The sequence below is a fragment of the Microtus oregoni genome, unplaced genomic scaffold (genome assembly GCF_018167655.1).
Source record: "Microtus oregoni isolate MIOR12 unplaced genomic scaffold, Mior012 000047F_ref0000412, whole genome shotgun sequence".
Taxonomy (NCBI): domain Eukaryota; kingdom Metazoa; phylum Chordata; class Mammalia; order Rodentia; family Cricetidae; genus Microtus; species Microtus oregoni.
Genome location: NW_024543221.1, coordinates 4,779,223 through 4,790,899, shown reverse-complemented (window position 1 = coordinate 4,790,899; position 11,677 = coordinate 4,779,223). Strand labels below are relative to the sequence as shown.

Below are 11,677 nucleotides of genomic sequence, written 5' to 3'. Positions count from 1 at the left end.
GTCAACAGGAGCTACAGACAGCTCAGCAGGTAAGAGCACTGGCTGCTCTTCCAGAAGACCTGGGCTCAACTTCCCGGCATCCACATGGTAACTGCCGGCTGTCTGTAACTGCAGTTCCAGGGTGTTCGATGCCTCTTCTGGCCTTTGCACGAAGTAGGCATGAACATGGTGCACAGATATACATATAGACTCTAACAGTGTCTCTGTATGGTATCACACATCTACAGTCTCAGCACTCAGGCCAGAAGCAAGAGGACTAAGAATTCAAGGCAGCATGGGTTCTATAAGTCTGAGGCCAGCCTGGGCCATGCAGCAACATCCTAATGTCTAATACTAATTCATAGACATTTTCAAAGGTGGTGAATAGAAATGAATTGATATGTGCTCTTCCCCTAACAGATATATGGGCATACATCTGAGATTGCACGAAAAAACCTTGAGAATGAACAAAGATGGTTTGGGTAGCTGAAGCGTCCCATTCTAATCTTCAGTGAATAACTGACATTATTTATTATCTGGAGCAGCTGCTTCTCCTCTTCCATAGATGGTGGTTAAGACTCTGAAGCATGGCCTCCAAAGAAAGCTGAGATCACAACAGCTCCTCTTAACTGTTCTTGGGTTTGCCTTCAAGGTACACCACACAGCATAGGGATCAAGATAGTCATCTCATTCAGTCTCTCCAAATTTCAAAAGAAAAATTAAACAAAAATCAATAAACAGAAACTAAAAACAATCTCTGGACCTTGCATCCAGTGTGATCTTAAGCTCTGTAACCACCTGTCCCAATTAGAGGCTACACACCCCAGGAGCCATTATAAAATAGACTGTCACCCCATGCCACAGCAAGGTCACCCAGGGCAGCTCTGGAAAGTAACTTTATAACCTGGTCGTCTGCAGGATGAAACTCCAACACATCTTGTCAAGCCTGGACAATTTAAAATCTGTTATAACTCACAGGGAAAAGTAGCTAATCAGAAAGAGTTTGGTATTTTTCAACGAGTTCAACAGAAAAAAGCATCTAAGGCATTTCTTCTTATTTTATCTAAATGAAAAAAGACAGTTAAATGCTTCAGGGAATAGAAACATCAACAAGTTACAGATAAACATTTTAATTGATTAAATATATTACTTTCAAGATCTTTTGAAATCGCACTTATACGGTACTAATCAACGGCCAAAGGCGATAAAAAAGTTTAGAACCAAACTGTTCGGATATGAACATGTGACAGACACTGCTATGTAAAGTGATATACACTGCTCCCAAGAACAATATTTTTAGAAGATAATTTATCTTAACATGTGCAAGGACAAAATTGTAATCAAAGGCTGAAAGAAATATATATTAGTGCCTGCTTTTTAAAAGTTTATTTTACATTTTAAATACAGTACTTTTTCATTAAAAAAATCCTAACTCTGTGGTTTCTATATATACATAAGAGCTGTGGGGCAGCCTAATGAATATTCTGGATGTAACAGCATAGACATTCGACTACTTCAAATCAAAATTCAAAAACACAGATTAAGCACTGGTTAGGAGAAAACAATCCAGTTTCTTAACAACCAAAAGAGAACAGAATTAAATATCTATGAAACCAGGTATTAAAAACAAACAAATGCAGCATATGAAAACCTCAAATAGCCTGGATGTAGTGAACTGTGCACACTGCAGCTAGCCAACGGATCCGTGGTGTGAAAATTAAACCTAAGGGGTTTTTGTGACAAATGACACAAGGCAGACACTGTCTTTGCCATACCTATCTATACCGCCTTCTCTCTGGGTGCTTAACCACTTTCACAAATTGGAAATAATAATGTGGACTTCTTTTCCTAAGAAAACCAAAGATGTACCTTTCCCCACCAGTAAGATATAACACAGAGTAAAGCTCTAACATTTAAGCACAGGCTATGAACTTTCCATTTTCTCTAGTGTGTAATTCCAAACTGGGATTGTGAAGTTTGTGCCCTAATAATAAATAGAAAAAAATTTGGACTGTCCCTGGCAGTGATTTTCTATTAATGCAATGGTACTCCTCAAATGCTGAATTGCATTAAAGTGATTTTGCATATTTTAATTCAGTAGGTGTCAATTTGAGTTCATAAAACTGGCTGTATGTTTTTTACAGAAAATAACTTCAATTTGAGATGTTTCATAAAGCTGTACCAAAACAAAATTAACTAGTTATGTTACCAGTAGTGTGAATAGCAAATGGAAGAAAAGGCCTGAGAGTCTGAGGGACCTGGTAGAAGGATACTGAGGTGTTTATCTGTCTTTCCATGTCAATCATCTACTGAGTTTGAATGTTCTAAGTTTAAGATTCTCAGAAAATAATTCTCTGTAACATAACTAACTAAACAGCTGTATAGAAAGCAAAAACAACCTGGGTCACTCAGGTAAGACCAAGTGGAGGCCATTTCTTTTCCTACTATAATCTGTGAAGTCTTGAGTTTTAAAGTTTCAAATTGTTGAGCTTCATTCAGTCAAAGCTGATGTAGAGTACAAGAGAAGCAATCCCAACAGAGCTGTAACTGTGGGCTCTGGGAGAACACGCAGAGCTGACAGCAAAGGACTAACCAGCAGCCAGGTCCGGTCGACGCTGGGCCATTTATTATGGAGACTGAATATTTACCACGTAGCTCACACACCTCCAAAATCCACTAGAGGCTCTGTTGGTCAGCACCCAAGGCCTAGATGAGTCTTCAGAGCCGCTTTTAACCTCACAGCATCAATGCTAAAGAGTCTCAGGAAATCCTGGTTCCCAGCAAGAGTTCATAAACCATCGCAACAAGATCAAGAGGGTAAACACCGACTCCAATGTGCCACAAAAGTCAAAAGAAACTAAATGTCATCTTCTGCCCAACCTTAGACTCCAGACTCTGTAACATCTGCTTTATCTAGTATAATAGACTCTGTAGTAGACTGACTTGGACCTCCACAAAGAGTAGGAGTTATCAAACTTGAGGAGATAGACTCCCCTCCCTGGATACTGGTGGCTGCCTGCATACACTTCCTCATGACAGTCCCGCCGGTACACAGGCACAATCTCATCCAGCAGAGGCTTGTTGGCATTCTTTTTAGCTTTCTCTTCAGAAGTAACATTTTCTGTGAGAAAGTGAGAAAAAAACAGACACAAGTCAAACGATAGGTCCAGGAAAACCACCTTACTCATCAAGCAATGAAACTACATTCTCTGAGAAATTGGCTGTTAGGACTTAAGTCAGTCTCCAACTCTGACCTCCACTGTGAACAGCTGCTGGGCTCTGGGAATCCAGGGTAGTGACAACCTGGCCCTTTTGTTACTACTGTTCACATCTCCTAGCCTTACTGTTCCTATTCCATATCCATCCGGTTCTGAACTCCTACTTATATAAAACTAGCTTGCTCATGCAACACCAAAGACAATGCTCTGCTGATTTCTTTCACAATGAGGTCACCTTCATTTCAGAAATGGTGGAGGGAAGCCTAGGCAGACTACTGTTTCTGTATTATCTTAATATAAAACTCTGGTAGAGAAGGGTTCAGAGAGGGGTCTAACACAGAGATGACAGATACAAGGGGATAAAACATCAGCTCTGAGTAGACTGTCACTGCTAATAGTTGTCTGGGCTATAATATCAAATTAGGAAAGAAACACATCTTGTAAGAATGAGATAATTATGCCAAATTGTCTCAGTCTAAAATATTAAATATAAACAACCTCAAGGAAAATAGGTCAAGAGCACGCCAGTACAGAAGACAAAAGACTACTAGGTTATAACACAACAGAGGGAACCCTTGCAGCATCTATTAATAGTCAGATTTTTAAAAGTGTGAGAAATTCTCAAGGGGAATTTAAGGAAAATAGGACCAATCATATTATGTGGCAGGCACCTTGGAATAGATCTTGGAACATTAGGTAAAAAAATAAAAAATCTGAATAAATACAAATTTACCATTATCAATGGTTGAGATAAATACATTGGGGGCTGGAGAGATGGTTTAACTGTTAAGAACATTGGCTGTTCTTCCAGAGGTCTTGAGTTCAATTCCCAGTAACCACATGGTGGCTCACAACCATCTCTAATGAAATCTGGTGCCCTCTTCAAGCATGCAGAAATACATGCTGGCAGAACACTACACACATAACAAATAAATAAATAATAAGTAAAAATAAAATAAAAGCTGGAAAAAAAAAGGGTAGGAGATCCAGACATAGTGACTCAATATCTGTAATTCCAGCACAAGGGAAACTGAGGCAGGCCTGGTTTACAAAGTGAGTTCCAGGAATGGTATATGGGTAGGCAATGTCACGTTCCCTTTGGAACACACAAAGTAGAGCTAAGGTCAAGGATTTCAGCTATCTTTTACCAGTTTGGTTGTTCGATTTTTGAGATAGGATTTCTCTGTGTAGCTTTGGCGCCTTTGCTGGAATTTGCTCTGAAGACCAGACAGGCCTCACCAGTTACTTATCTAACCTTAAAATTTCCTTATATTTCAATTTTTATTTATGTGTGTGCCTTGCTTGTGAGGTATGTGAGGCCAGAAGGCAGTGTCAGAATCCCTGAAACTGGAGCTGTAGGCAGTTCTGAGCCACACCAGTGTTGGGAACTGAACCTGAGCCCTCTGCAAGAGCAGGAAGTGCCTGAGCCATCCATCACTCCAGCCTCTTTAACAGTTATTGTACCAATGTCAATAACTCCCAAACTTATCAGCTAGGGGTTCAGAACAGAAAGTAGGAAGTAATTTTTTTAAAAATCTCTAATGGGCAAAGGGAAAGAACATCAACCACGAAACCCCAGAGCAATATAATTTTCTTCCTTCTTCTTTTTTTAAAACAGATTTATTTATTTTATGCGCACAGACTTTTGACCTGCATGTATACATGTACAGAGTATGCATGCCTGGTGCCCGCAGAGGACAGAAGAAGACACTGGTTCTTCTGGAACTACAGTTATGGGCACTTGTAAACAACCATGTGGATGCTGGGGATCAAGCGTTGGTCCCCTATACAAAAGAGAATGCTGTTAACGCCACCTCTCCAGCCCTTTCTCCTTAGCTTTGTGAGACATAGTCTCTTTTAGCTCAGGCCGAACTGGAATTCACAATATAGCCCAAGCTAGCCTCAAACATATAATGAATGATCTTTCAACCTCAGTCTCTTCAGGGCTGAGATTACAGTGAGAGCAATCACATCTGGCCAGAGCCAAGAAATGACTTTGTCTCTTGTCCATTTTGGTTTCTGCAGTGCTGGGGATCTTGTTTACAGGGAACACAAGCCCTACCACTGAAAATACCCCTCAGCAAGACTCTTATAACGGTCACAAAGCTCTTTCAGAAAAACGCAAACTCTGGTTTTTCTTTTTCTTTCTTTCTTTTTTTTGGGGGGGGTGGGTTTGAGATACGGTTTCTCCATGTAGCCCTGGCTGTCCTGGAATTCACTCTGTAGACCAGCCTGGCCTCCAACTCACTAGATTAAAAAATCTTAACCACTGAGCTTTTTTTCCAGCTCAACAAAAAAGACATTTAATTGAAGGCACTGCTGTGGTAAAGCAAGTTTTATTTGGGTCTCCTTTATGAGTGCTGCATTTTACTTTAATTTTTATTATTTTATTATTATTTTTGTTTCTTTGAAACAGGGTTTCTTTGTTTATCCCTGGTTGTCCTGGAACTAACTCTGTAGACCAGGTTGGTCTCAAACTCACAGAGATCTGTCTGACTCTGTCCCCTGAATGCTGGAATTAAAGGTATGGGCCACTACTGCCCGGCTTAAAAAAAAAAAAAGATTTTTCAAGACAGGGTTTCTCTGTGGCTTTGGAGCCTGTCCTGGAACTAGTTCTTGTAGACTGAACTTACAGAGATCTGCCTCCAGGGTGCTAGTATTAAAGGTGTGCGCCACCAATGCCCAGTTTAAAAAAAAAATCTTAAAAACAACATAATGCCAAGTCAGAGGTGGTGGTGCACATTTTAATCCCAGCACTTGGGAGGCAGATGCAGGTAGATTTCTTTGAGTTTGAGGTCAGCCTGGTTTACATGATGAGTTCTAGAGTAACCAGGGCAATATGGTGACACCTAGCCTTAAAAACAAAAACAAATCAATCAAACAAACAAAACAAAACAAAACAAAAAAGCAAGACAAAGCAGCAAATGTTTTGATATTCACCAGGTCAAACCTGGACCTGTGATATAATTAAGGACTTGAATCTTCTGGGATGACTGTCAGTCTGAAGGAGGTACAGAAATTCCTGGGACACTCTGACGGTTCATACAGAAAATGGTACAGAACAAGACAGACTGACTAGCATAAACTGTTAAACCACGTGATAAATGACTTTCAAGAAATGCTTATGGTCTAACTCCTCTATATGCTCCCTTATGTGACCTCAGTGGTGTCAAAGTATGCAATGTGATTAAGAGCAGTCTATTTTAATTAATTAATTAATCTTTATTTTATGTGCACTGGTGTTTTACCTGCATGTATGTCTGTGTGAATGTGGGATCCCCTGGTACTGGAATTACAGACAGTTGTAAGCTGCTAAGCTTGAACCTTGAACTTGGATCCTCTGAGAGAGAAGTCAGGGCTCTTAACGGCTAAGCCATCTCTCCAGCCCCAAGAATGATCTATTTTTAAAGTCATATGGACTCATGTCCATTCCATGTACTTCCATGAATAGTTTCAAACCAATTTTAATACAACTGTCATGAAACACTACAGTACTCTTAACAAGGACTACTCCCAAGTCACCTGACAGATCAGATAGTCTTCAGAGATGGAATCAAAGAGATCTTCCACTCCCATGGGCTGGGCACTAGAGTCCCTGTGTCTACATCTACATCTGGTCAGCAAGGACATGCTTGTCTTGTATGTCACATGTCCTGGCTTTTCCAGCTAACAAAATTAAGGAGAGCAGCTTTTCAAAGATCAATGCATCGTTTAACTTATTTCCTAAACAAGATGGTCACTAAGGTCTTTCAAAACTCCCAATTCTGTCTACTGAGATGAAACAAGAAGTCACTCTTGTGACAGTGTTTCCAGAGGGAAGAGCAGCTGGTGTGCTTAACGGGGCATTCAGCTGAGTTTTCTTCACTCACACACAACTGTTCTACCCGAGTTTGGGAAGTTCAAGGCCATCCTTGACTACAGAGTAACTAAAAGTCAGCGCTGGCTGTGTGGAACCCTGTCTCACCCCTTCTCAAAACAAACAAAAAAAGGAAACACAGGAGAGGAAAAGCCAGCTGTGGTTGTTCATGCCTATAATCTATCAGCACTTGGGACTAAAATAAACAAAAATGCTATTATCAAAAAGTAAATTCAAATAAATTCCTTTGTTGACAAGAATTCTTATGTGGTCTTTCAAATATTCAAAATGGGGCATGGCGGCACTCCACTGGCAGTTCTAGCTACTGGGAATGCTGAGGCAGAGGACTGTCTGAGACCACCAATTCAAGAACAACTCGGGCAACAAAGCAAGATCCTGTTTTAAACAAAATATACAACAAATCTCAAAGTGATTTCATATATTCAACTTGTCAATGTACAAGGCTGTAAGAAAAACATCACCCAGAAAGTAATAAAATAACATACTGCCAAATAGATTTTTAGCATTTAGAGAAATTCATGCTCAGGGCCTTCTTTTGTGAGAGACTGGTCTTTCAGTGAACATCCTACTACTGAATGGAATATCCCCATCCTGAAGTACTTGGCAGGAAGTATACTCAGTAGCTACTGCGTATGGACAAAGCCCTACCTTCTTCCTCCTCGTCGTCGTCACTGGACTCGCTGACATGCACACTGACGGCAGCATTTGGAGAGTCTGTCCATTCAAAATAAACCCCAAATCCAATGTCATAACTGTCTGTAGCAAATTCCCAGAAGAGGTATGATCCTTCTTCATGAGTGGGGACTCGAACAGTGACCACTTCTCCTCGGCGTACTGTAATCACAGAATCTGCATCCTGCCGAATCTTCTCTTTGAAGTCTTTGATCTGTGGTCTTGTCCACATGGATGGAGCGGCAATCACTGGAAGAGATTCTAAAGGCAACAGGATTTACAAAAGCTGAAGAGAAAATGTTCTTACATCTGCACAGGGCTACCTGTGTTCTGACACCAATGGCACACAACTCAACCAAAGATGGAGGGGAATAGAAAAGTCTCTCAGGTTATTATAGGACCCAACATCTACTCAGAGGTCATCATACCTTATAAGTGATTTTTCCTAACAGTCTACTCTCTCACACCTCGAGACAGGGTTTCTCTGTGTAGCTTTGGAGCCTGTTCTGGAACTTGCTCAGTAGACTAGGCTGGCCTTGAACTCACAGAGATCCACCTGCTTCAGCTGGGATTAAAAGTGTGCGCCACCACTGCCTGGCTTAACATTCTACTTTCATTTCGGTCTATCTGTTGAAAAGTTTTAGTTTCTGAGCATCCTGAGGCTCTAAGGGCATTTCTGAAAAGAGCCTATGAGAAAGAGAAAATCCTGGACAATCTTAGAACCACACGGAAAGGACAAATGTTTTGTTACTGAGCAATACTCATGTGTACTGCAGGACTCAGCAGGCTTTCCAGTTAAGTTAGTCAAATTTACTAACAAAAAGATTCCCTTCCATTTGTAAACACTGGGAGGGCTGGGGATGTAGCTCAATTGAGAGTGCTTGCCTGGTACTCAGAAATCCCCGGGTTCAATCACTAGCACTACATAAACTAGGATCTGGAGTTCAAAGACATCTTCAGCTACATAGTGAGTTTAAGGCCACACTGAGCTGTCTCAAAACAACAGTTGTGGCGCATGCCTTCAATCCCAACACCAACTTTGTGGCAGAGGCAGACAGATCTTTCTGTGTCGCGCCCCACCTCGTCCCGCAAGGATGACGTGTGACACACCGGAGCTCTTCTCACTGCAGTTTTATTCCAGGACTTTATTCACTTTCTCTCTTTCTCCTTTTTCTTCTCTCTCTCTCTCTCTCTCTCTCTCTCTCTCCCTCTCCCTCCTTTTCCCTCTCCGGGCAAACCTCTCCCAGCCCTTAAGCAGGCATGGGCTGCCAACCCTGGATTGCCAGGTGGGCACTGCCTATAGGTTCACGCATATGCAAGCAGCTGATAATCACTGCGTGATCATAGCATAGGTCAGGCCTTAGCCATCTCAGGAGTTGATTATACATCTCCATCAGGTGTGATTCCACACAGCTCGCTACATTTCTGAGCTGGAGGCCAGTCAGGGCTACATAGTGAGCCTGTCTCAAAAACCAAACCAAACCAAAGTCCAATGAGATGCTTGAGCAGGTGAAGACACTTTGCCACCAAGCTTGGTAACTTGAGGTTATTCGTCAGACTCCACATGGCAGAGAGAGAGAACAAGTTTCTAAGTTCTCTTCTGACCTCATGGTATACACATACATATACAGAATAAACCAAGGTGAAACAAACGCTTGGTAAGACCAAAGAAGGTCTTTCCTGAAGCTGTTTCTCTGTTACTTGTTCTAAAAGGTCAAGGAAGAGCAGAATGGGTTTCAGAAATCTTCCTTGTCTAACTATGCTTATACCCAGCATGGCACTCAGAGGCTGAAGTGAAAAAAAAACAAACCAAAACAAAACATTTGAATCTCCCCCACCATCACCTGCTTAAAATTTTTTAAAAAGTTTTTTTTTGTTTTTATTTTTTTAAATTTATTTTTACTTAAAAATTTCCACCTCCTCCCCTCCTCTCATTTTCCTCTCCCTCCCACTTGCTTAAAATTAAAATCAGAAAAAATTATACTTCAAGGAAACGAATGGTCACAGAATATTCACAAAAATAGAAGCTGTAACTGGTGAATTTGGCAGATGTTCACAGCAACAGATCTCTGCTAGGACAACAGGTAGCTTTAGGTGGAGCTTCAAACTGAACCCAGGGCTTTGTGAGTGTTAAGCAATGAACATCTATCCCAAGCCCTGATCTTCTGTCTATGTCAACAGGAGCATCAGATTCAGATTCAAGAGTAAAGGTGTGTTGGATTCTCATACACATGTAAGTGCTCTCAAGAGCTAGTCAGCCTGTCTTCCTGATTTTTGCTCTTCATGAGGTCTAGGGAATGACATTTGGACGGACAAACACATGTGCTAAACTATACCTTTTGGTCCATTTTCCAAGGCTTCTTCTGCCACTTCTGGCTCAGTTTCTTTCTCGGAACTGACAGTGTGGGTTTTGGCCTGCCCATTAACTGACATCATATCACCTGCTCCAGCTGCATTCACTTTTGATGATGCAGGCAATGAAGCCCCAGCCACTGCTACTTCCTGTTGCTTCTGTAATGCTGCCTAAAATTGAGAAAAAATTAAAACACTCTCATCAGAAAGGCTAACATTTGCCTAGACATGAAGTCTGATGTCATACATTTGCTCTACACTAAAGCATTCTAAGAAATTACTAATCAACTTTTGCCAGTTTTTTAATCATATCTATAATAAATATTAGTATAATACCAACTGATATCTAAACATGATTAAACTATCAATCTCAAATAAAATTACTAAAGGCAGCCGGGTGGTGGTGGCGCATGCCTTTAATCCCAGCACTTGGAAGGCAGAGGCAGGAGGATAGCTGTGAGTTCGAGGCCAGCCTGGTCTACAAGAGCTAGTTCCAGGACAGGCTCCAAAGCTACAGAGAAACCCTGTCTCGAAAAACAAAAAACAAAACAAAACAAAATTACTAAAGGCAAAATTAAGTATAGTAACATGCCACTGCCTCCTGAGTGTTGAGATTAAGGGCATATGCCACCATGCCTAACAGTGCTATATACGTGTATGTATATCTGTGTGTGTGTGTGTGTGTGTGTATTTTTTTTTCTTAAAATTGAGTAGAAGAAAATGTTTCTCTCTCTCCCTTCCTTGGATTTATTTATTTATTATATATACAGTGTTCTGCCTACATGTATGCCTGCATGCCAGAAGAGGGCACCAGATCTCATTATAGATGGTTGTGTGCTACCATGTGGTTGCTGGGAATTGAACTTAGGACCTCTGGAAGAGCAGTCAGTGCTCTTAACTGCTGAGCCATCTCTCTAATCCCCCCCCCCTTTCTTTTTAAAATAAAATTCAACTATACACAGGGCATAATGGCATATGTCATTAACCCCTGCACTCAGGTAGATCTCTGTGAGTTTGAGGCGAGCCTAGTCTACACAGTGAATGCCAGGCCAACCAGGGCTACACACTGAAACCTGTCTTTCAAACTACAAAATTGGGCATGCTAAGAATGCTTATACCCAGCACAGCACTCAGAGGCTGAAGTGGCAAACAACAATAGCAGCAGCAACAACAACAAACCAACCACTTGAACCGCCCCATCCTCACCTTCAACTACTGAAAATTAAAATTAGAAAAATCATACTTCAAAGAAACAAACGACCACAGAAGATTCACTGACACAGAAGCTGTGTAATTGCCGAACATGACAGCTGTCTACAGTAACAAACTAAACCCTCATATATGGACAACTATTCTAATATGGATGGAAATAAATACTCACAAAAGAGCATGAACACAAATTTAATTTTTTTTAAAATTTAGATTTTAGGGTGTTAAGAGACCAAACCCAGTACTATTAGCCTCAGCAGGTGCTCATCCACTGAATCATACCCTCAGGCTCTAACTAAAATTTAATAAAACTGTCAATCACACTGCAAAAACACTGGTCTAAAATAATGAAGGGAGCCATGTGGTGGTG

The 11,677-nt window shown here is 41.0% G+C and overlaps 1 protein-coding gene across 1 annotated transcript in view; it reads right to left on the bottom strand.

Annotated features, from left to right (window-relative positions):
* Nucleotides 1-1,093: 1,093 nt before the first annotated feature.
* Acbd3 (acyl-CoA binding domain containing 3) overlaps nt 1,094-11,677 on the bottom strand; it is a 29,754-nt gene continuing 19,170 nt past the window's right edge. Inside the window, exons 6-8 of the mRNA XM_041635389.1 lie at nt 10,083-10,269; nt 7,723-8,007; nt 1,094-3,100 (exon numbers count right to left, since the gene is read on the bottom strand). Coding sequence (XP_041491323.1) covers nt 2,889-3,100; nt 7,723-8,007; nt 10,083-10,269 — 684 coding nt within the window. The 3' untranslated portion in view covers nt 1,094-2,888. The remainder of the gene's footprint in view (nt 3,101-7,722; nt 8,008-10,082; nt 10,270-11,677) is intronic.